Source organism: Cimex lectularius, unplaced genomic scaffold (genome assembly GCF_000648675.2).
Source record: "Cimex lectularius strain Harlan isolate CLEC.00 unplaced genomic scaffold, Clec_2.1 scaffold45, whole genome shotgun sequence".
Taxonomy (NCBI): Eukaryota; Metazoa; Arthropoda; class Insecta; order Hemiptera; family Cimicidae; genus Cimex; species Cimex lectularius.
The window spans coordinates 2,242,409-2,268,642 of NW_019392634.1; the positions used below are offsets into that span (position 1 = coordinate 2,242,409).

Sequence of the window (26,234 nt, forward strand, 5' to 3'; positions counted from 1 at the left end):
TCATTATGAATTAATTTACTATTGCATTATAAAAGAAATTATAATAAAAACTAAGCAAATACATTTTCTTTTCAGATACATTATCTTTTTAAAAGTAATAATCACAAATCTTTGTTCGTTAAATTTTACATAGCAACCGTTTTTTATTAAAAGGACACATAAAATAATAGTGAATCGATAAATAAGTTATAAATAATAACAAAAAAACTTTCAGGATTTTAAAAAAGAGAAGTTAGTGTCCTTGGGCAAAAACTTTAAAAAAATATAGTAACTTAAATAATGCCATTCAGCATGAAAAACTTCCAAGCCCAATTTTGAAAAACTATCAAAACAGTAAATACGACTTTTCTTCTTAGCAGGGCAGAATAATCCTCGAAAGCTCGACAAAAGAACGGATTTATTCTTTCCACTTCGCATCATTCCCAATAATCTTTTAATACAACATTGCAAGGGATTTATTGATTGTGATGATCTGTATATGGTCGTGCAGATCCTCCTCTGTTCAGCGGGTCTGCTTGTCTTAACTCAAAATTCCTTTGTGTCATGGCACCAAAGATATCATCAGGTTGTTGTGTTTTCCCAGGCGATTTTGGATGCTTACTAAAAAATGTTGATGTCATTTTTTACTTGCTAATGCTGTAATGACTGATTGGCTATCCGAATTTATGATGATTGTTTTTCAGTGTAACCTCTAGATTTTCTAAGGCACAAGCGTTGCTGAATGAATTTCAGCTTGAAAGATCGAGGTGTACTTTCCTGAGTTTGATTGCTCATGTTTTTTTGCTTGTGCAGTTTTTAATTGTTGATTTGTCTGGATTTGATTGTTTCTGGAGCATAAATGAGCTTATCCTCGGTTCTTCTTTTATAAATATTTCCAATGGAGGTAGGTTTAGAAGTGTTTCTAGTGCAATCGTCGGGGTTGTTTTCTATATAGTCTTTGTATGTCGCCTGATTTCTGGGTAGCTTGTTTTTGTTGAGCTTTGGTCCACCAGATTTATAAACCATATGATAGATATTTGGGGTCTTATTAGTAATTTACATCAATTCACTACAATAGTTGTCTTTCAATACCGAATCCCTAGGCCTTTTTATGTTTTTTGTTTATTTGTTTAGAGGAATTAATGCAGCCTACGTTTGAGAAGAAATACGAATGAACGTTTTATTTATATTTTTACAATAGGAAAAATATATATTAAACAATAATGAAACTTTCGCTTGAAAAGAACTATAGAAGAAACGAAAGAAGTTTACAAATCTCAAAAATTAGGCTTTCGAACTCAGTTAACCGTTTAACTTAACAATTTTAGGAAAAGACACAAGGAAGTTAAAATGTAACGAGGAGAAGAAATCAACATCCGAGGTAGTGTGTATGTTGGTTTATTCTGTTTGACCATTTAGCGAGCAAGGTGCATTTTTTGCATGCCAATTTTTTAGAATTACCAACAAACACTACTCTTTCACTCCGCATCCCACACGGCTTTCCAAACGAATCCCAGATGGGAAATGTGAGTCGTGATTCGGCCTTGCGACACCCTGTGCAACAGGACTCCTCACCCAGCCTTATTCCAGAACAATCGGGAAGTGCAAACCCGTCGAAAACACCGGGACGGAGAAAAACCACGTATTATTAAAGCGTGCGTTAAATTTTGAACATGGAGTTTTTATTATCGTCATTTGAGTCCATGAGCCGGGGTAATGAAAAAATTTGACCTGTGGCTTTATGTAGGCAGACTAGGATGACTGAAAAGACAAATCTAAGAATATTCTATTGTTGTTTTATAGATGAACAAAGGTAGATGTTTCTGACTTTGGTTAGTTCTATGCTCAATGCTAACATACGAAACTCGTGATGTAGGAAAAATCACTTTCTTCCTTATTGTTGAAAATTTGCAATCAGAAAGGTAAATGTGATACGTTCTCCGTCGTTTCCTAGGCAACGTCGAAATCGACTACAGGTCACGGTCTTCATGGCCCCGCTGTCTTCAGCCGAATAGGATGTAGGAATATGATTTGCCTTGAACCCCGACTATTGGAATTACATCTGCTGTTTCATCAGTTCTGGTAAAACAAAAGGAACGGAATGACCGGAGGCGATTCGATTGGTTAACGCGTGCGGGAAGGCCGTGGGATATGGAAATGTACAATTACTAAGAGGCATTCCTTTTCCGGGGATCCGTCTGGATAAGATGTCCGCGTCCTTGGCCTTTTCGATCTTGGAAACATTCAACGTACGCACCCGAAATTTCTTCTGCCTGAGGTCAAGCCCAGGGCGAACAGAATGGGGCGTACCGTTTTTCCTTGAGGGTCAGACATGTAAATAGGTTATCCCTTCGGGTATCCCGTGGCATAGGTCAGGTAGATTCGGTACCCCATATTGATTACATTGAATGAATTGCTTATTAAATGTATTAAATATTTAAGCAATTTAAAAATCAGCCCTTTATGCTAAACAAAATTGAATGCTTTTTTTTTACGTCAAAAAGAACCATCTTCACATGCTTGTTCATGTTAAAATGATTAAGTATCATATTTGTAACTCTGGCCAACCGCATGGCGACAGAAATCTTGGGCCACTGGCAGGGCGAATAATGTCATTTGCAATTAAAAACTTTCAGAACTACTTTTTCCGAATTTTTAATAATGCACTGTGGAATTACTGACCAAGTATTGCAAACTGGCTACTGTTTTAAATAAGCTAAAGCAAAAACGCACATGTACAGCCTACCTTCTTGTGTCCACCGGTAGCTTTTGTAATTTATGATAAATTACCGGTAGGTCTGGAGAATCACCACCCTGGGTCAGACCTCGGTCTTATCTATCCACCCACCAAGGGTGGCCTCCAGGAGCTATTAACAGCGTTCCTAAGGCTATGCAACTCAGTACACCTCGTGTTATTAATGTTAGCTCCAGGTTCACAGACCTCTTGTTTTTAATAATTAAGTAACACCTCAAAACTATATTTTAACGTTTGCCTTTATTTGCAATTTTAATGATTTATGAAGTTTACCTTCAATTGTAATTTTAATGATTATCTTCTAATAATTTTCTCTTGGTAGTCTTTTTTGGGCCATGAGCCTGTTGAAACTATATTTGTAAACAAGAGAATAAACAGCTAGGCCATTTCAGCCCCCAATGGAATCAATTCTTAAATCCAAACCCATCCACTCCTCACTCTTAAATATTTTCTTTACTATTTACATGCTATTCACTCAGGATGGGTGAGTATTCAATATTCATCCATCACGGTTTACATCTTAGTATAATTAACCTAATTAAGGAGGGGCTACCAGGAACTGGAGTAGTTCCCCTGATTAACTCATTTCTGGCTCCATTTTGGGAGCTCACAACACATATGTGAATTGAGACCCCACCCAGTGTGCTGGTGTTCTTCCTCGAAGAAACTTATTTTCAAAGTCAGTCAGGCCCAAATTCATGCTCGCTAAGATCCGATCCCGCCATAGACCTTACATTGATGAGCGATGACAATTTTCATTGTGGCCACTGGTCCCCTTAGACTTTGAGAGGTGATGGTGGGAATTGAACCCTCAACTATCAACCAACCAACAGTTTGATGCCTTAACAACTCATCTACGTCAGTCCGGGGTCAATGGGACACTCAATATTCTTCCATTGATCCTCTCCTGCTGCATAAACGCCAATAAATATATACTAGAGACACAAAACTATCATTGCTATATATAACCGTTTTTTTGGTCTATTTTCCAAGAATCAGAACAGGGGAACAAGCAACTCACTGCTATGCTCAAGCACGACTCTCGTATAAGGTGGCATTCCTACACAAATGTGTACAAATTAAAATATTTGTAAATAATTTAAAAACATACATTTAATTAGGGTCTGGGAAATTATGAATCTTTGGGTTGATTATTTTCGATCATGCTGTACATAATGGCTTCCATGTGTCTGTGGATTATTTTGTCAATCACATCTTTTTTAGAAGAATGTCATCTTTTATTTTTTATTAACTTCTAAAGATGGTGATTGCTGATATTTGAATCAAGCAGCATGTAGAATTGTAAATCATCCTTTAGATGCGATTTTAAATCACCTGCTAAATGTATCATGGAAAGCAATGTAATTCATCTGCCAACTTCAAAAGAGTAAATTTTTTCTTCAAATTTTTCAATTTACATTTGCGCTATTTTTTTAAATTGTAGTGGCTGAGTGGTTTTGTGAGCCATCATTGTTTCTTCCTATTCTTGCACAAACAAGCCAACAAACACTAAAGCCACATCACTCTTCACCAAAATCATGCATTTTCCTCATGCCAAGACATGAGTCATTCTATGCACCGGGAAAAATGATGGTGGTTTGTTAGGAAACCATTTTCAACAAATGAAATACCTTTTTTTCATTTTTTCTGTAAAACCCATGTTAACTGTGTGTGGACTGAAGTTCTGAAGGTGGTCGGGAATGTTAAGAAATAAGAGTAACAAAAGCAGAATATATTTTTTAAACCTTTATTTTTTTCATTTGAAAGCCAAATCTTTTGTGTACCTTAATTATCTTATTGAACAAGAGATTATTGTTGAAAGTTTGTGACATTTGTTAAAGTGAAGGCGATTTATTTAACCTCAATCGTTTTAATTCAAATATAAGTAGTTTGCCTACTAAAGTACGCCTGTTCTTTCCTCCGATGGAATAAATTTCTCTATATAAAATTCTCCCTAAAATATGTTCAACTTGACCACTTATCTGATGATTTCATGTCAAGAGCAGAAGTTCAACTATCAAATTCTTTTATGTTAATTTCAAAAATAAATCTTAGAATAATTCAATATTACTTAAAAACTAATAATATAAATTTCTCTTTACAACTATTTTATGTTTATGAATATGATAACTAGCCTCTCACAACTTACGCTTGTTTCAAAAACTAATATTAACAAACAAATAAATAAATAAAATAAAAGGAAAATAAAAATAAGTAAACATTGTGTAATTTTATTTAATTGAACAAACAGTACGTAAATAATTTTGTAAATAATAATAATAAAATCAATAAAATAATATAAATATAAATAATTTGACAAGATTGTTTTTTTTAAATTGTTTTGAGACACACTTTGGAATTTCTTACCTGTAGCGCTTATTAATTGAAAAGCGATTGCTATGTTGATTGTGCTAATATTTCTTATAGTAAATTTAATTTCTTACATTTATTTAACAAGTGAATCCTTTCAAAGGGAATTTTACATTTAAAGGGAAAAAAAATTGTAAAATAAAAATTAAAACAAACAAAAAACCAATGTTAGAATAAACTATTTCTTTTTTTTGTTAATCCCTTTTCAAAGTGGTTTACAGCACAGGATATAATATATAATAATAAAAAGCAAGCGTATTGAAAAACGTCCTCAAGTCACAAATATACAAAATGTCCTAAGCACTTTTTTAAAATAACATTTTTCCATATTCAATCATAGAAATTAATTTATTTTTAATTACCTGATGTGGTTATCAAAATAAAAGAAATAAAAAGCAGTAAGTTACTTAATTGAAAAAAGCCTTAACTTTAAAACTACAGCGGGGGCAAACAAATCCGGTTCTGAACCTTCCTTGTCATAAAAATGTAAAATTAATCAATAAATCAAAAATAAAATTAAAAAATCCCCCTAAAAATTAAAAACAGGCAGTAAATTGCATTTATTATAATATATATTTTTTTATCGATTCATAAAAATAAAAAGAAGGCTGGAACTTATTTTGTATCTTCTCATTGGTTGTTTTCTCTTCAATTTTTAATTTTAATATTTATATATCTATAGAAGGTCCAATTTTTTTTTTTAATAAATTAAAAATCTTATCAGTGGAATCCTTTTCTTCCAAGAGAATACAATCTCATAAAGAAAATAGTGTGAATTCTCAATAATTTATCTGAAACAAAAATAAAAACCAATTAAAATGCATACATATTTAGACAAAAATTGTGGTTTAGAAAAGAACACACTGCACAACTGTGAGTAATAAAACCAGTTAAAACAATATCGTGTCGGCGAATGATGAGAAAGCCAAATTACATCAAAAGCAAACATTACAACTTTTGAGAACAAAAAACTTTTAAATTATTTTGTTCGTGATAACACATTTACACTTTTAAAAGATGAATCAAGTAACAATGAAAAACAAAGGCAAACTGTAATTTATAATCAGTTCATTTACAACTTTTTAATATTTAATTTGAAGAAGGCACTACAGTAGATTCTCATTATCTGTTAGGGATACATACTGAGCAATACCGCGAATAATAGGAAATATCCCGAATTTCAAGCTTCAAAGCATTTTTTCTATCTGCAAACCAATCAGAACATTTTCTGTATCGTAAATGTTATGTATGAATTTAAATACACATATTTCAGGGTTTTTTCAATTAAGAAACATACAATGCACAGTAACGTACATAGTTTATTTCAAAGAGGAAAACAATAGGTTTGTTCCATCACACAATCACAAAACAGTTGCCAACTAAGCCGTAAATTATGCCCAAACGTTGACTGATCACAGATTCCTAACCTCTGATGGTACGCTATTTTTCCTATTTCAGTGTCAGACGGTTTACATGGGAAATATTGAAACGTTGGAAATTGTAAACAGACTTTTTGTTGATTTACATTTGAGATATTGACCTAATAATTTATTTTTTTCCATATATCATTTTCTGAGGTATAGTACCACTATTTTGATAAAGATTTAAGCTTTTTTCATATGGATAATGTAAAATGTTAGAAAAAAGGTAAAAAATTAAAAAACAAAATCAATATGAGGGGTATTGCCTCCTTTGGCATGGATGACAAGCCATGATGAGGCGTTGAATATCTTCTTGGCTGATTTGTTCCCACTCTTCAAGAAGGGCACGTCTCAGCTGATTGAGATTATCCGGAACGGTGACTGACCCTTGCACTAACTCAGTTTTCTAGACGTCTTCAATTGGGTGTCTGAGCTGGCCACTCCATCCTGCTTATTCCCTGACTTCATGTATCATGCATCAAGCTCTGGGCGGTCTTGCATTATCATCCATAAACACAGTTTTCGCTGAAATTTTGGACGATCTTACAACATGAACTGCCAGGATCTGATGCAAGTAATGTTGTTCCATATATATGGCCCCCATACCCTTAACGAGACTAGGAGAAAAATTGCAAGGGTAAATCTTTCTCCAACACTTTCCCATCCATCTGGCGACCAAAGGCAGAAACGGTACTCATCTGAGACTTTTCTACTGTCCAATTGAGGTGTCCATGAGCAAACTTAAGTTGTGCTGTTCGGTCTGTGTGAGAAGTTCAGAACCACTGGCAGTTCCCTCAAGCTTTTTGTACAGTCCATTTGCTCATCTGGACTCCATGAACTTCGCGAAGGAGTTGATCTTACTGCAGTTTGAAAACCGTCTCGAAGTGTTCCCAGTACTACGAAACGATCTTGAACCTCATTCTTCCTCTGCCTGAACCTGGTCTGCTGCAGTTATACCTCCCTATAGTGCTACACAATCCTAAGTACCATAGTTGGGGGGGGGACTACATTGTAACATGCCTGCAATGTACCAGTAACTTCTTCCTTATTCCAACAACACCACTGCTCGGGGGTTAAATTCATTGTAATGTTAAAAAAATGTTAGACATTATTTTTCATTGAAAGAAAGCAATAAACAAAGAGACAGAGGTCAAGCCATGTTTCATGTCTATGGGGGATCGTAATAAACTTATAAGAGTTTATTGTCTCATTTCTCTCTTTAATCCCCATAAAAAACAAACAAAATCAAAATTATGTTGAAATAGTGGTATTATCTCTGATAAATAATAGTGATAAATCAATAAAAAACATTAAGTATATAACAAGTTATTAAACCATTATCTTAAAAAGCCTTTTTTCACACCTGGGTGTATATTTATTCAATGTGTCTATTATTTTATAATGGTGATCAGCCCAGCGAAATCTGGGTCCCCTGGCCTTCCTAGGTATGTTAAATTGTGTGCTCAAAATTGTAACATTTTAAAATTTTTAACCCCATAATGAAGATTTATTTGTTACACAGACGACAGCCATATATACCTACAATTGTGATATCCTAGAGACTCAAAAAGTGGTTCAGGATGCTTTAGAGGATATATCAAACTATTGTGACCAAGCACAAATCATTGCCTTGTGACCTACCAGCCTTACAAATTGAAAGAAATGACATCCCCCTCCTGACAGCTCTGTGAAGAACCTAAGAGTTCATCTGGTCAGAACGCTATCATGGAAGTACCACATAGGGGAGCAGCGTCTTCCTCCAGAATAAAGCAGCTGCAAATATTACAAAATAAAATAGCGCGAATGGCAATAAATGCCGAGTGTTATGTAAGTAACAACCAGATAAACAAAGAACTACAACTCTTGACTATATAAGAGAAAATTCACGAGCGATTCAACAAGTTCCATTCCGGACTTAGTAAAGTCAAAGGTGCTGTCCACTTCAAACAAGGAGGAAAAAAGGCAATATGTCTGAAGCCACGTATGCTACAAGAAGACATGTGAAATAGTGTAATATCTGTGATATAGTTTGAATAATTTATTTTAAATTATAATGTTATTTATAGTAACAATTTCTCCCCTAGTGAATATTGTGATAAAACCAAGTTTGGGGATGGTTAGGGTGGTCATAAAACCAAGTTGTCAATCTGATGTCTCAAATTGTTAGATGAGAAATATTTCTATAGATGCACTAATGTAAAACTCTTTGTATGTAATTGGACAAGTGATTTTAATTTACAAAAACATAAAAATAAAAAATAATAGAAAAACATTTTTATGTATTTGTTCAAAGAATGAATACCATTCTTGTGTATATTTATATTTTATTTAATATATAAATCCAGTCCCTAGTTGAATCAGAACGCGATTTGATAAGAGTGAAAGAACATGCCTCTGAGTGCCAGTTCTTAGTAAAATCGTCGGACTGTTTTGACGGTCGAAAACCAGACACAAACCTGGTCTAAAAGGCCGATTGACAGTTGTAGTTTGGGTTTGGAGCATGATGGAACTCTGAAACTCAACTGCACATGCCTATTTGCTGATGATTTGGATGCACGATGGAACAAACCTCATAAGTATGTACATAACAGATATGCACCCACGCAGGATATCGAAACACACGAGAAAATATTAGGGGACTAAAAACGATTTTAAAAAACTTTGGGGGATGACTGCAAGTGCGGATAACGAGAGTCTACTGTAATTTTTTTATAGTTTATCTTACGTGACAACCATCCAAGAATGTTGCTAATTATTGAAATGTCCATTCGCACAAAAAATAAAGGGTGGCAGTGGGTTTTGTAAATTTATTTGCTTGCAAGGGTTTAAATCGGAGTTTCAATAAAATAATAACAAAACAAAAAATCTCTGAAGATGTATCAAAATAAATCAATAGAAAAGCATAGAGTAAGTAAAACATACATGATTAGTATTATCCTCCACGTCAGAATTATGTTCACCCACTGGCAAAATTAATTAATGAATTAATAAAATTAAATATTAATAAATAACATCATTACTTTTATTTGTCATAATAACTAAAATACAACACGATTTATTTCCTCAAGAAGAATTAAAACTATTTATTCCTTTTGGAAGAGTGCAGTTTCACATTAATTGTATTTAAATATGGTTGAATGTAATTTTGAGTTAATTGAACTTAAATAAGTCCAGGTTTCATGGAGCACTAAAAGTTTAGTGAGCACCTTGGAGCTAGACACTATATACTTAGCACCCCGTAATCGATTTAAATAAAATTTTATGCAAATTTATTTGGTTGTCTTTTTCTATTGAATATAATACACAAGATAAAAAATATATATCTACTAATTTTAATATCAGTTTGTATCGACAGTATTTACTTTTATCAAGAGAAAACTTACGAGTGTTTCAGTGTGAAGAAAGAGCGTTTCTTTGTGTCGGGACCTTTTTCGACAGCTTGGGCAGGGAGAGTCCTCGACTTGGACGAAGCGCCGGTCGCCTCTGTAGCAGCGCTGAGCGATGTCACCCATCGCCTCATTTCCTCATCGTCTTTGGCTTGGAGAAGATACTCCGATTCGTTCGACAGTCTGACGAAAATAATTTGATTTAGTAAATTGTAATACATTTCAAGGGAAATTCAAATACCCACTTGACTTTAAAAACGTGTTTCTTCTTAGTGTAATCAGTCGCCACATCGACAGTAGCTCCACGGAGGTCGATGGGGGATTCTCCTTTATAATAAGTCTCAGGTGCTGACCTTGCTGATCTCGCGTCTTTATATACGAGGAGCTGTGATCCTTTTGCCACGACATACACATTTTGCCATGACCTGTCGAATGTAAACAATAAATTAGAAAACAGTTGTCTATACTTTTTTTTTTTTTTTTTATTGGCCTTATGATCTTGCATATTAGCCATGGTACGAATTCTTTGTGTTCAAATTGGGGGTTATCGGGAAAAAAGGGCCAGAGGCGACGGTGGGAATCGAACCCACGACCGCGGCGTGTTGTCTATACTTAAAAATGAATATTTACCGATTTGACGCTTTTCTCAGGAAGTCCCATACGTGCTTCCTGACAAGGTTCCCTTCAATGTGCACCTCACCGTCAGCAGGGCTTGTCCTCTCTGTATTCAAACATATAAAACCAAATCAATAACAATAATTGTTAAAATAAAATATAAGAGACACTTCTAATAGATATCTTCAAAAACGAATAATGTCGGCATGCCATAGTAAAGAAAACGAAATTGTATAACATCAAATATGGGAGACACTCATGCAATATTACTACAACGAAAAGAGTTTTTCTTATGTCAAACTTATTTCACTTCTTATCTCCAGGTTAAATGAACCAGGAGGTATGTGACAACCAGTCTGTCAGGCGCATTGCTTTTCATTCTAAAATGATAAAGTTAAACTGCAAGGACAAACAACATTTAGTATTTCAGTCTCCTGTTTTTTTTTAATTTTTTAGCAATTGTACTCACTTTGGTCTCAGCATCGCTGATCAAACATATATTCTATTTTTGACTCACTTACCTTAGAGAAATTGTTATTCACTTGCTGATGTAAAGTCAAATTTGGAATAAGCAGTAAGTACTAATTTAATATGGTGTAAAACTAAATAAAATACAATATAAGATGAAAATCCTATCTACATAATCTATAATAAACAGTACGTCTCTTTTACCACATTTCATACATACAGTAGACTTTCATTATCTAAGCTTGCACTCCCTAGTTTAATTCTAGAGATCAACCACAGAAGATGAAGAAGAGGATAAAATAGAAGAAAAACAGGAATGGACAATAAATTTTTTTGTAGAAATCTTTCGATTCGCTCAAAAGTTGAAAGACAAAAATCATAGAATATGAGCCAATAGTAGAATGAATCATCAATTTAACATCTCTGTTAACTCAAGGTAGAACCCTCTCCAACAAAATTTCTAACAGCAATTGAAAAACCAGACAAAGCAATCAACTAAACTTCACCAATTGATCACTATCTACTTCTAACTGTGAAATTTAAATCTTTCTTAGGCCCCTAATATTTTTCCCCTTCGTTTTGATGACATAGACGCATAGATAACATTAACTATGTAATGATCAGAAAGTGCCTGATTGGTATGCAAATAGAAGAAAATTCTTCAAATCCTGAAATTCGAGGTGTTTGAATATTATCCGCAGCGATGCTTGTAAGTATCCCCTGCAGATAATGAATGTAGAAAGTCTACTGTTCTAAGTAAGTAAAGAAAATAATGTGTGTATTAGAATGTACTAATTTACTTTATTTTTTCTTCTTCAGGTTTTCTAAAAAAAAAAAAATAACCCAAAAATCCAACATATATGGGCAGTAAAATAAGGTTGAAGCTGTTCTGGACAAGGTTCAAATGATGGAGATTTACAAAAAGAAGTGATTATATAGTTAAATGAACAAGCCTGAGCAATGCAGCACCATAAAATATGGCAAAATGAATGTTAATAAAATGCTGAAGATGGCGAGATGCCAAGGCATGCCTGGCAAGCCAACCTATCAAGGATAGGCTGACCAAAATGATCGGTAGGGATTAAATTTATTATACTACAGCTTTAGTTTTATAATTGTAATTGTGTAACATAAAAAAGTTACAATTTCCAACTTCAATTTGATAATGATTTGTATGCTAAATTATATAGAAGACTGGCTGACAAAAAGACGAAAGATGACAAAAGAAAACTTTTAAGTGTTCACTTTGAGCCCAAACTAGTTTTAACAAAAATGTAAGTGGTGGCACTGAAACCGTACGTGAAAATAAAAAAATAAAATATTTTTATAGTGGGGATGACGTATTAACTCCCTTTTAGTTTAAGAACAAGAAAATTGAAACGCAGATCTCAGAAATTAGATTTCTGAAATAACTGGTATAATTTGTTAATTGTTGTAAACAAGTACGTTGTCTTTTCTAAAATTTTCAGCATACTTATTAATAAAAGTCTTAATACTGAGGATCTCTTTGAGCTTAAAGATCTGTTGAATTAAGTGCATTATATTTTAAACAAGTTGTTTTGGTACATCGTGGTCTGAAGAGGATAATAATGGATTTTGTATTATACTATTTGTAAGAGCCCTTCACCGTAACCCCAAATAGACTGGTTTACGCTGTTTACTCACCAGGGAGATAGCTTTCATCATCACTGCCCCCCCTGGCTGAGCTGGTACCCTCACTGCTGCCCTTTTTCCAACGGAAGCTTCTGAACGGCGATTTTGAGCGCGAACGTTTCTTCCGCCCTGATGAAGCACTCCCAGGTGCTTTGATGTCCTGGCCGCTGTCCCTCTGGCTCGATTGAGCTAGAAATTCAATTCAATTGCCCAAAACCGTTGCCTAAATGTTGATACTGTGTGTTCACTTGGTATTTTGATGTTAGTCTGATAATTCTTACCTTGCTCCAACATGCTCCCCCATTATTGTTTTAATTTCACTTAGGATTATTAATTTTTGTGGTTGTTGCAAATGCAGAAGTGATGTTAAAAGTAGTAGTAGAACATTAATTCGGTTAATAAAAATAGATAATGCTTCGATGTTAATATATCTTATATGTTGTAGTACAACTTTGCCTAAATTTGATGTTCATTGTTGATGTATATATTTTTAAAAAAATTAAAATTATTTTTTGGTAGTAGTAAAAATGAATGGTCAAATCGCTATCAACAGTGACATCTTGTACAAATATGATCTGCACAAAGAAACTGTCTATTGGTTGAGACAAGTGCCAGCTGAAGCATGTAGGCAGATTCCTTATGTTTTTATGCTTTGATTAACAAACCTTTTGGGCAAGTATGTCTCTTAGTGACCTGTTGCTTCATAATTTGTTAAGTCGTGAGGAGCGGTCAAGAACTAGGTAATTTAAAAAACCAACACTTTTTCATTTTTTCCCCGACATTTCGACCTTTATTTGAGCCATCTTCAGAGCATAAAGTGTGGTACTATTCTTGTGGTGTCATATTGGTTTTGCGGGAAAGTGTTATCAATCAAATAACACTCATAAAACCCGATATGACACTACAAGAATGGTACCACACTTTTATCCTGGAGTTGAACCAAATAAAAGTCGAAACATTGGCAAAAAAATGAAAAGTTTTTTCTAAACTACCTCATTCTTTACAGCTCCTCATGACTTCAACAAATTATTTTTGACAAGGAACAACAAATGACAATGTATATCTAACTTTTCATCTATGGATATAATTTTTCAAGTTCTTTATAATTTCCTGCCGACGTAACATTACAAAGGGAAGAATTGCATTTATAATTTATACAACTTGTATATTGTACTTCAAGTTTCTTTGATTTATGCAAAAATTAACCTTGTTTTACCTTAAAATCAAAACTTGATTAATTATATAGCAGGGAAGGATTTATTACTTTAAGTTCTACTACCACTAACATCCATATAGAAATAATCCATTATACCTGAAACCCTTGCCAGGGACGTTTTACCAGTTGGAGAGGATGCTGGAGATTGGCCTGTTTTACTTATTGAAGAAGAAGGTGCTGAGGAATCAGTGACCGTCGAATTTAGGTCCTGTGTTTTCCCTTTTGTCGGAAGCCTGTTTGTCGGAGTGGGTGGAGGTGCCTTCAATTCTTCAAGAGCTTCATGTATCATGTCTAATCATGCAGAAAAGAAAAAACATGCAGTTTATGGATTCCTGGGTGATTATTCCTTAGACCTACCTTTCACCAGGCAAGCTTGTTTTACACCCGATACGCTTGACACATGACTATACAAAACAGAAGCGTGCAAGAATAAAACATAAGCATGAATTTATGTGTGCAGCCTTCTAAATTTTATTGTTGTTTAAAAAATTAAAATAAATTTGCTTTTTACTCCAAATAATTCATAATACTTAAATATTAATAAAAATCTAAATACCGTTCTAATATCCAACTATATATATTTTTTTTTTTTGCCAATTTCACATAATTAAAGGAAAAAATCTAATGTTTCCTATACTTAAAAAAAATTAATTTCGATTTCAATGAATTTTCTAACCTGTTGGCTTTTCGATCGGAGTTATATCTAGTTGTGTTGGCGGCTTGCGTACTGATGCTTGGAAACACAAAACAAAATGGAATAGAGAGAAAAAAACAAAACAAAAAACCACACAAAGTGGACTAGAGAAGACAAGACAAACACAAATTCACTTTTTTGTTTTTTAAAACAATTTATGGTTAGTCTTTTAAGTCATGCATGCTTTCAAATCCCATTTTCCGACAAGTTAGTTAAAAATAATAATTCCACAGTATATTCCCAACCCCCTGAAGGATTAAGTACAGGAAAACATGCTATGAAATGAACAGTTGTGCTTTTTGTCGAAGAAAAATTTCTTGATGAATTTTTGAATAGATGTTATGAAGAAATGGACTTTTAGTGAACACACATAAAAATACATGTAAAACATTATACACATAGAACTCCAAGACACTCTCAGCTGCACAAAATGTGAAGAGGAAAGTGTCGTACAATCAAAAACGTTAAACGCTTACCCTTCCTGGCCTCGGGTTCAGTCGCTGCAGCTGGAGTCTCTGTGCCATCAGTGCTGAAATTTTAAGGATTAGCCAATTGCAAAAAATCAAAATCAAAATATATAGATTTACCCATCGGCAGCTACATGAGGGGGTGAGGACGGTGGAGTTGCAGCCAATTTGGCAGCTTCCTCTTCTCGTTTCCTCCTTTCTTCGTCATCCTTCCTCTTCAGTTCCTTGAGCTCATACTGAAACAAGAGAAAAAAAGTGAAAATAGCATAACCGGAATCCCAGATGTACAATAAAACGTTACCGTAGTTAGTCTTTCAAGAGCACTAAACCTGTCTTCTTGGGCTATCGCAGACTTCTCAAACGACTCGTGTTTTTTAATCAGTTTCTCTACCTCGTGAATAGTATGCTACAAATTTAACATGTTAATACATAATCAATGCATATTTATGAAATGAAAAGGTTAAATCTGAACAGATCTATTTTGGAAAGGATATATTTAACAAGATAGAACTTACCCCAAGTTCCATGCTCATAAGGTATGGTTCCTGCGCAACAATCCACGCTTCTGCGACTGCAGCATCCCTCGCAAACTGGTAAACCTCGAGGACTTACAAAAAAAACCATTAACTTCGTACTTTGTAAAAATGTTTAAAAACTCCCTTAATCTTTACTTACTGAGTTGCAGGTTATCCCATCTTTCAGACCATCTATGAAGAAGTGAGTTACGTTGATTGTTTAACGACACCAATTTTTCTTTGATCTAAAAAAAAATATATATATAAATAAAAAGTTTGTTACGACAATCTTTTTATATTAGACATTATGCTACACACTTAAAATGAATTGTTTTTATGAGGTAAGATGTACTTTGTTAAATATTTTGAAAGTAATTTAATTAATGATTACATTTTTTTAATATTGGATCCTACTTCAGTGATTTACAAACTTTGCTACTTGGGCACAACAACAATTTTTTTAAAAGTACGTTGAGCCCCTCAAACAGCCAAAACCCCCACCCGCTAAGAGAGCCAAGCCACTTGGTATTGCCAACGAGGAGGACAGCCCATTCATAAAATCAATCATATATCCCTATAGTGGAAAACTCATTCCCTTGTCAGGCATATCATGGATATGTAGATAAAAACCTTACATAGCATTACGTGCTCCTGGAAAAGTTCGAATCTCCCTCACTACTCAGAACGCAGGGACATTCCCCCCAAGACACACTGACCGACCCCAGCCCTACACACTACATGCAAGGCTTCGAGCTCTCTATCACAATCCTGAAGAAACCTATAATTTGTATGGTTGTTCGCCTCTCATAGCCAAAACTCTCCAAACTGAAATGTTTGCCACCCTCTTCTAATGAGTTAATCGGACAATAAATATCTTTCCCTCCTTTTCAAACTCTGGACAGAATAAAACAATGTGTTGACACCACCAGGAGATTTATTTTAGTGATCTCGAGTAAGATGTTAATTTTATTCGGACTCGAGGAAAGTTTCATTTAATTTATTTGTTGATGATGGAGGATTAGTAGAGTGATAGGATGATCGGTAATCTATTGGTGAGAGGTCCACAAAAGGCGGTGTTCCACCAGCCGTAACAAGAGAAGTGGTTTTTTTTTCTCCTGTCTTCGCCTGAGCCACACCATTTATGATTTATGATGGAGACCTGCTCCGCCAACCTTACCACAGCCCGACCAGGGGAAAAGTGACCATTTCTGACGTACGCTGCTGGAAGCACCAAGGTACCTACACCACTACCACTTTTGCTGACCTGTTGCCAGGACAACCTGACACCAAGACGGGTATCAATAACTATCGCCTGCAGCCTAGTCCGCCCATCAACAAACCCTTTATTTTGCTATTTGATTATTCCCAAAATTAATTTAATTTATAATTTAAAATAATAAATTTTAGTTGTATTTTTTCTTTGTTGATACGTAGCTCTGTTAGTTTTAAGTTGCGAGAACTCTTGAATTTTATAATTTTTCTTCTTACTTTAATTGTATAACTTTTCATTTTTATTTGTTACCCAACTCAAAGTAATTTTCAATGTCGCAATAGAAGGTACATTTTCGGTTTAGTATTGCATTGTTTATTACCCCTTCAGTTAATTTCAATTTTAGGTGAATTAGCTCCCCATAGAGCATTGAGGATTACCCTTCCAGCAAGAAAGGTCACTACTCAACACGATGTGATTTGATACTTTCTGGCACATCACATGTCATGCAATTTTTTTTTTTTTATTTCAAAAGAAAATCAGGACTTTTGATTATTTATTAAATAAAATTACAGTCAACATAAGAGGTATATTTTTTGAATGGAAATTAAGAAAAACTACTATTAACATAATATGACCATTTTTTTCCCTGAGATAGACCATTGTTTTGACATGGGGTGCCGCAGAAAAATTCTGATATATCATGGGCACTGGAAACTGAAAAATTTTGAGATCTGCTGTTCTGCTTTATATCATAACATACAAACTAAAAACTGAAAAGAAAAGTACCTCATTTGATGCATAGTGGTTTCTGGATAGCAATTCTTTCCCTAATGAAATACAAGCGCTAAAATTATCTTCCCTAGTATCAATTTCCGCTTTCAAGCTTTGATGGTTGTTCATAAGAAGTTCTACACCACTCACATCCCTAAAAATTAAATACAATAAGTTGTTTGATTTGGTATTGGCCAATATTGAAATTTTTTTAATACAGACCTTGGTTTTTCTGTGGTGTTCATCTGACGCACAACATCGTCCATCCAAAGGATGAGAGTGCGGACCATGTTAAAGAATTTAAATAGGTCCCCGGTATCGGCAAGCTTTGCACTGCGGGCTTCACACATAGCCTGTAAACCGGCCCAGGCACTGACGACCTCGCCTTCTCGATTGGTGATTTCTTTGGCTTTGTCACCTGCATATGAAGCCTGCAGTTTGCTCGACTCATCGGTGATTCCCTGAACCTGCGATTGTAGTGTCTGCAAGTCCTGGATAAAATTAAGGTGCTTGCGCTGCAGGGTAGACACGCTCCCGGCATCCCGACCCAGTTCATCCGATATCCCGTGTTGTTTCTCAGATATCCGGCCAAGGACATCTTTACAATCATGGAAGAACTTGTGCAACTCCCTTGAGGCTTCGAGCATCTGTTAAAATATACCATTTTAACATTGTAATCGTTCGGTGGAATTGATTGGGGTACCTGTGTTCTAGTTGTGATGAGCTCAAGTAAGTCTTGCCATGATTCGGTCAGGCCGTCCTTCCATTCGGCGATGGTGGCGGAGTCACTGTGGCCCTTTTCGATGAGATCGTCTGCAATGGCATTGACAGAAGCTACCCGTTCAGCACCAGTGACTTCTGTTTCCCTTGCAAATTCTTTGAACCTCTCCCAGAGGAGCTACAATCCATGCACATTAATACACGAGAAACTGCTTCACAATAAATATTGACTTACGGTGACATGGTCATAATCCTGTCCAAGCTCGTGTGAGCCAGCAACAACTTCACGTTCTGCAATCCATTGCTCCAAATCCTCAACTTCCCTATTTAGCATGAACAGTTGGAGAGCTTCATCTAGCTTGCCTCGTCGTTCACCAGCCAGATCTTTAAGACCGGCATAAAGCTTATCGACTTGTGACTGCTTTACACCAATCTGATCACTGAAAGTAATATAATCTACTCAGTACTATGAACACATCTGCAATCATCTTTTTCTTTGGTTTGTATTAGTTTATATAGTTTGGTTAATTTATAGTAATTTGCTCTTAGTATTGCTATATTTAGCAGGTATACTATTTTCAATTATTATAAAGGTAAAGGACAGTAAAATACTACTAAATTACATGAATGAATTTTGTGTACCTAAGGGGATTGTGATCAGAAGCCAGAGATCTGGCAGTTTCACCGAGTTGCCTGATGGTGTCGGCATACTCATCGACAGCTCTCTCAAGGCATTCGTGCTTTTTCATAAGGTTCTGTGCCGAGATTTCATCCTTTCCCCTGTCGTCGACCATCATGTACAGCTCCTGTTCTGACATCCAACTGACAGCTTCATTAGCATCGAACAGGTATTGCTGCGCATTTTCTGAGTGGAGCAATTGGTTTTTCCGGTGCTTCACAGCATTCTTGAGGTAGTTCCACCTGTCGAGCAACTCGTCCATGAGTTTTCTGAACTGTGGAGCCTCCTCGTTGCCCTCCTCTACAAGTTTCTCGCCATTCCTAAGAACTGCATGAAGCCGAGGTTCGTGGTTTTCAATTTCTGTTCTTAGAGACTAAAACAATAATTAAGCAAAAATGAATACATTAACTACCAATTACAGAAAAATCCGATAGAATGGGGGAAAAGTATATAAATAATTCACCTGATTCTTTTTTTTAAGTGTGTGTACATTGAACAAACTGTTTCCGTAATCTGTCGACATTGCCAATGGAACTTTCTCCGCTATCCATAATTTTTCATCTTCCACATCTCTGCGGAACTAAAGAGAAAAACAGCCAACATGAAGAAAATAATATATAATACACACCCCATCTCATTAATATATAAAATATTACCTGGAAAGCTTCCTTGTTTTTTTCCAGTTGCCTCTGACGTTTTTTAAGCGGTTCCATGAGATTTTGGAACCGTTCCTCAACAGCAACTTTCTTTTCTTTGATCGGTCCCATCTTTTCAGGCACTGTCTTTTCAAGGTACTCGGCCTGGGTTTCAAGCTCAGATACTTGTTTCGCCTTGACAGCCATTTGTGTCTCTATCATTTGTTGTTTTTGCATTAAAATATTAACTGAAGCCAGGTCGTTGCCCACATCTGGGTTCTCTATCTGCTTTTCGAGTTCGTTCATCCACGAATCGATGTCATCGCAGGTCTGGTGGATCAAGACCTCACGGTTGGCGTCGAACAATTGCTCTCCCTTGTCCTTGGTCATTTTCTCGAGTGTAGAGAACTGTTCTGAAAGGTCCGTGATCTTCGGAGATACAATCTCAGCCAATTCTGGCTTTTCTTTCATTAATTCTTTTCCAGCCTGCTGGACTCGCACTAAACGATCCTTATTTGAGGCAATCTCGGCTTCAAACGCTTGGTGACGCGTCCACTTAGAGTGAACTGTTTTAGCACTCCTGTAAGATTCATCTTGTGATATATACTTCTTTTCTTGAATCCATTCGCTCAATTCATCACAATCCTGCAAAGATAAACTTTAAAACTATCGATTTACAGAAGAAGAAAAAAAATTAAGTGACCTGTAGGAATTGATGTAGTTCAAGTTGGTCTTTCAGTTTGTCCATTTGCTGTTGGGCTTTAACTTTGTTATTATTACGTCTCTCTTCAATATTCTCTGCCTTCTTTGTTACTTTATCGGCTGTAAAGAAAAGAAAAATTAAAATGCAAGTTCCAAATTATAAAAATTATCAGGCTTTGAAAATGTCAGTTTAATTACCTGCAAAATGGCCTTCGTTGTTAAGCTGCCCTGCAAACTGCACGACAGCATTGATCTTTTCGTCGTTTGCCTCCATTGTGGTCAAGAAGGCTTCGTGTCGTTTGATAAAATTTTCGGCCTGCTCTAAATTGATCGGTGTATCATCTTTGGCCAATACATGCTCTTGATGGGAGAGTAGGACCTCGGCTTGCCTCGCATCTCGGTTGAACATTTGTAGATTAAGCCAATGCGAGAGAAGCTCCTGCCGGTTCTCCCACATCTGGTGCAACTCAAGCCACCCGTCTTTAAGAGCCTTGAGACGCTCTCGCAAGAACATGTATTGCGGGTCTGATTGTGATGACGGATCCTAAAAAAAAATATGTCAAGCACTGTCACATAACCATAAACTTAAGAGTTATCATCTTACAGCCGTGACTCGTTCCCCGTACTCCATCATCTGTGTAAAGTCTCCAGTGTAATTGTCTATTTCTTCCTTAATGGCTTGGTGCTGGCTCAAAAGCTTCTCAGCATCGGCGAGAGAGCCTGGGATGTCCTCAGAGGCAATGTCCGTCTGTGTTTTCTGAAGCCATGATTGGAAGTGGTCCAAGTCTCTGAGGAACCTGTGAAGATCTCCTGCTTCTTCCAGTTTTGCATCCCTTTCTTTTAACTGAAAAACAATAGTTGTATATTGTGTGTTATTGAACATTTGTATTTAAAAAGTACCATGAGAGTAAGCTCTTCCCAGATGGTCTGTATTGTCTTAATTTTTTCTTTTATAAATGCACTTTCTTCTGGGTGCATATTGGAAATTGCATCTGATTCTGTTTTGAGGGAGTCTAGCTTAGTCTGGATGGCAGCGAGATCCCTTTCCATTCCACTCAACCTCCTTTGGAGAGTCATGATTCCTGTCAAGTCCATTTCAAGAGAATCTGTAGACTGAAGAATCCTCTTCTTGTCTTCGATCCAACTGACTGTCTCCCTGCATTCGATGTGGAACGTTGAAACGCCATGAGCCGAATTGAGCTCTTCTCTCTTAGTTTCGGCTTTTTCCCTGAGCTCTGCCCATTCGTGATTGAGCTAGAAGACAAAAAATACATTGTTAATGATGCAATTAGTTTGGCCATATCTTAAAACTAAAGCGTAAAACATGTCATAAGTAATTATTAAATAATTTTTTTCACTGACTTTATTCTGTCGAGCGACAATTTGCTCAGAGTTCGGGTGCTCAACATGCAGCAATTGACGTGCAAGTTGATTAACTACAGCGACTCTTGATGCATTTGAGTTCATTTCTTTATCAAAGCCGTTGTATCTATGTTTCATAATTTCGACATCCTCAATGTCTTTGCCTGGAACCATCGTTTCAAGCATGCGATCCTTTTCTCCGATCCATTGTTCTACACCATCAGCCTCAGAGAACAACTTGTACAATGATAAAGCATCGAGAAGTCGTTGTTTTCTCAATTTGGCAAGTTCTAGTAGTTCTTTGTAGCGTGAGTCTATCGAAGATAACCGTTTTTGAACCTCTGGAGAATTCCGAGAATCTTCACCAAGTGCTGCAGCCTGTGCATGGAGGGCTTCGATTGACGATGAATAATTTTTCAACTCTTCAGTAGCCTCTTTGTGTTTCTTCAATAAAGATTGAACATTTGCTTCGTCCCTTCCGACATCTTCTGAAGAGACGAGTCTTAACGTATCTAACATCCAGATGTCGACGTCGTCGGCATCTGCAAAGAATTGGTGGAAGTCAACAGCCTCTGTTAGCCTCTTTTTTCTGTATGCGACAAGATCTTGTAAATGGCGCCACATATCTAAGGTATCATTTAATCTTTGTTGAATGCGATCTGCGCCGAAATGTTCTTGACGGACTAATTCTTCACCCACCGAGACTACTGATACAAGTTGTGGTTCATGAGATGCTATCTCATTTTCAAGTGCCTTGTGTTTAGAGAGAAGAAGATTTATTGTGATCAAATCATGACCAATATCACCCTGCGATACAATCTGTTCCTTCTCTTTAATCCAATTTTCTTCATCGGCCATGTCCCAATAAAACTGCCACAATTTTTTACTTTCTTCGAGTCTCAATCTTCTATCAACTGCAAGTTTTACTAGCTCGAGATAATTTTCTTCGAGTTGCTGTATCCTTTCTTCGATTATAGCTGCCGAATCACAAGGCCTATATCCTTCCATGGCCTCATCCTCATTAAATTTCTGAGATTGTTGAACAACAACTTTGACTCTTTCGCCAAGGACGTTGATGTCAGCCTCGACAAGGCTGTGCTTCTGAAGTAGATCTTCAACACCCATAAGATGTTTACCGTAGTCGTCAGACAGAAGCCTGAGTTTGAGCTCTTCTGTCGAATCCAGGATGTAGACCATCTCTTGGAAGTTTTGTTGTAGGCGCAATGAAAGATCAAGACGCATCCTACGTGAACGCAGTAATTCCAAAAGATAGTTCCACAATCGCAAGACATTTTTTTTTCTAGCATTGATCTTCTCGATGTCGTGGTAGTTTTCAGCCTCAAGCTCTTGACTCACGGTAACAACTGCTTGCACACGTTCTTCATAGGCAAAAATATCAGTTTCTATCGCTTCATGTTTCTTAGCAGCTGCTTCAACTGCGGCTAGGTCAAAACCAAAGTTGTCTTGAGAAACAAGCCTCTGATTTTCAGAAAGCCAAGTTTCCCTCATGCTCGCCTTCCTGTTAAATCGTGCAGCGAGTTGCTCGAGTTTCTCCTGCCTTATCAATTCCTCACGTAATGCTAACTCTCTGAGAAAAATATAAAACATTTTGTGTAAATATAATAATTTTTTTAAATTTTATATTATGATAATACTACACTTACTTTTCATGCTCAGCTTTTTCAAGACGTTCCCAAGCCTTGTTTATATCAGAAATCATGCTTCCTTCTTTGGGCATATATGGTTTTTGGTTGTTCGCCCTCATCTTGGATTGAAGGGTGAATAAAAGAACTTCCAAATTACCTTTCTCAACAAATCTACAAAGCAATTATTTATGTAAAACGATTAAACCTATAAAGTGAACTAATGTAGTGTATATGATGTAAAAATTTATTACTTTGGTGGTTTCTCACAAGTCCTGTAATTGTTGAATTGAGCCAGTTGCTGTTGTACTCCAGTCAGCGAGTTGGCAAACCTAGAAAAGTACAGGGAATATTGTCACCTATATCAGAAATGCTGGTTAGTCGTTATTACCTTCTATCCCCAAGCTGGACGATCGTTGATTCGATCCATTTGAGCAAGTCACTGGTAAGCCTTTCATATTCATGAATCTTCTGATCATTATCCATTGCGATGCTGACTACCTTTCCTATCCTCTTGCCGTGGACCGTTTCTTGCTTCATCTTGGAGAAGAAGTGGTAATAAGTCACAACGTATGTGATAATTGATTTTTCATCAGGCTGGTCAACATAAACATCTGGGAAAAGAACAGTTTTGTCAGTCTTAAATTTAAATTTTTAAATAAAATGAAATTACCTTCAGGGTCAAGTAGTTTGGTAAGGCCTAACTTGTCTTCGGCTACAGTGAATGCATTATTAAGGTTGTATATCGCATTGGACCTTGACAGCTTCTCAAATTGCACAAGATCGGGTCTATGCTTATGGATGATAGCATTGAAAGCGAGGCCGTCACGCCATGACGTGCTGAAATTCCTGACGTTAACATTGTGATAACCTGCTGTCTTCATCTGGCACCAGAGGAGAAGAGCATCTTTGGCAGATTTTGTCTCTTTATTTGGGGTCTCTTCAATTGTGATGTCTTGTATCTTTAATAAGAGGAAACCAGTTAATAAAACAAATAATTTTTTAAAAAATTTTTTAAGAGTACCTGAAATCTTAGAATGATTGTCCAGATCAGTCCAAGGCTAAGTCTAGCATTGCCATCTACGATGTCATGAGATCCCATATTTTCTAGATGGACTTTTTGATCTTTTAAGAATTGTAGAGCTTTGTCTACGTTTTCTAGGCAGTGAATTCTCATTTTGCCTTTAGTAGGCCTTGGCTATAAAAAAAAAAAAAGTCAGTAATTGTAATTTATATTCTTAATAAGTGAGGCCTACATCATTGATAATTTTTTGATGAAAGATGGATTCATTACACCTTCCAAAGATAGCTATCTTAACATTAACATTAATTAACATCTAATGCGATTATATTTAAACAATGTTTTATTACCATAATATATTATATAGTTAAAGCTACATAAGAATTTATAACGTTATTAAATTCCTGTTGTGTACTTAAAGTGGCTCCAGACATGCGGTATTATCAAATGCCGATTACCGCTGAATATTTGCCAAGTGTCGAGATACGCATCTTAGCATTTGCCAAATCGTGTGCCTATGTGTATACATACGGGGTTTGTATAACCACCCAGTTTGTGCAGAAACAGCGAACATGTATTTGCTAAGTGCCATGTGAGTCTTCAACGTAATACCAATCGTGATGGACAACACTGTCATGGCTGCAGCTGCAGTTACTGTTTTGGGTAGTGGTTACGAGCTCAGTCACAAAAAACATTCACAGAGAACTGTTGCCCATCTTACTTACTTTCGAGCTGTTTCCACGCATCGAAAACCTCGTTACAATTTTTGTGTTTTGGAAAAGAAACATTCTAAATTATTGGTTCAGCTAGGATCGAGGAACTCTAAGAGCCACAATTAATTTTGGTACAGTTGATTTTAAAATATGTGGATGCTTTGTGTTCGGCTACTTTACGAATATTTGTGCACTTTTAAGAGGACAAGAAAACCAACAATTAGTCGAGCAAGGTGAGCACTGAGTTACTACTGCTCAGCATTTGGTGAATCCCGCTGTCTGGAACCACCTTCAAAGTGTGTTTGAATTTAATATCTGACCACTATTTCGACACTCAAAAGATAGTTTAAATATAAAAGCACTTCTTAGTACAAGATTTTATCAGTTTTACTAATTGTAAAAATTCCTTCATAAATTCATATATAGCTTTGGTCATCTCCCAGTAGTTATGAATGCAATCGCAAAATTTATATCATTTCATCCTGATTCTTTAAAAAGAGGAGACTCAATTTTCATAAAAGTCACTTAATTGAAACTGTAGCCTTACCAGTTTATCACCCGATAGGACCTCTAACAGCTGAATTAGCATTTTTCCATCTCTCAAATCCAGGTAGAGGTCAGATATTCTGCAGTGCACACGCACTAGGTGTGAATTCACCCATTTTTGGAACGTTTTCTTCTGAACACTCTCTCTTTCATCTTGAAATGAACAAAACATTACATTAAAACTTGTTTAAGAATACATACAATCACAAATACTCACCGGCAAGAGCTTTAATTCTACTTCTTTCAAAAAGTCTGGAAGATGAGTTTCCTCCATCGTATTCATAATCATCGACTATTTCAGGAACTGCAGGGTCCCAACGGGAAACTGAGATATCGGTAGTCATCTGAAAAATATCAGAGATATCAGAAGGACTCTTTATACATAATTAAAACTAAAAATAACACAAGCCTTTAAACTAGACTAGGCTGGAATACAGTATTATAAATAGCACATTTAGTATAGTCTGGAGGTAGCCCTGCCCTATAAGTTTTCACTTACTATGTTTACGCAATATAGTTATTTTAAACGTTTTAGAGGCTATGAAAGAAAGAAAAGCCCAGTAAGGTGACAAAATACACCAGAGAGTAAAGAATGCAATCTGAAACAGGGCACAGAAAAAGACATCTAGCAATTAAACCATACCAAATTAATGATTTATAAAATTATCAAAAAGAGAAAAGAATGTCATT

General features: G+C 35.9%; 1 protein-coding gene across 7 annotated transcripts; it reads right to left on the reverse strand.

Annotated features, from left to right (window-relative positions):
- Positions 1–5,070: 5,070 nt before the first annotated feature.
- On the reverse strand, positions 5,071–25,907 carry LOC106662753 (spectrin beta chain). 7 transcript variants are annotated; one of them, XM_024225377.1, is made up of 31 exons: positions 25,762–25,907; positions 25,546–25,697; positions 24,289–24,462; positions 23,938–24,226; positions 23,656–23,878; positions 23,519–23,596; positions 23,286–23,438; positions 21,622–23,209; positions 21,160–21,513; positions 20,864–21,103; positions 20,458–20,803; positions 20,261–20,379; positions 19,579–20,202; positions 19,386–19,502; positions 18,886–19,295; positions 18,479–18,683; positions 18,227–18,421; positions 17,746–18,170; positions 17,539–17,677; positions 15,700–15,784; positions 15,540–15,631; positions 15,326–15,430; positions 15,145–15,260; positions 15,034–15,086; positions 13,960–14,154; positions 12,660–12,836; positions 10,542–10,632; positions 10,157–10,336; positions 9,909–10,094; positions 9,448–9,488; positions 5,071–5,895 (listed from the first exon to the last, which is right to left on the reverse strand). In XM_024225377.1, exons 1-30 carry the CDS (start codon positions 25,886–25,888, stop codon positions 9,482–9,484), a joined length of 7,245 nt encoding a protein of 2,414 aa, XP_024081145.1. In that variant the 5' UTR covers positions 25,889–25,907; the 3' UTR covers positions 5,071–5,895; positions 9,448–9,481. The 7 variants fall into 7 exon arrangements, with proteins under 7 accessions (XP_024081145.1, XP_024081154.1, XP_024081152.1 ...); XM_024225386.1 differs by lacking the exon at positions 13,960–14,154 and having other exon boundaries at positions 25,762–25,888; XM_024225384.1 differs by lacking the exon at positions 12,660–12,836 and having other exon boundaries at positions 25,762–25,888.
- Between the last annotated feature and the right edge of the window lie 327 nt (positions 25,908–26,234).

Coding starts and splice junctions, on each gene's coding strand:
- LOC106662753 (XM_024225377.1), bottom strand. CDS start 25,888: ATGACTACCGATATCTCAGTTTCCCGTTGGGACCCTGCAGTTCCTGAA. Junction 18,422..18,478: donor AGGATTATGACCATGTCACC/GTAAGTCAATAT, acceptor CATGGATTGTAG/CTCCTCTGGGAGAGGTTCAA. Junction 15,632..15,699: donor ATGGGATAACCTGCAACTCA/GTAAGTAAAGAT, acceptor TTTTTTTGTAAG/TCCTCGAGGTTTACCAGTTT.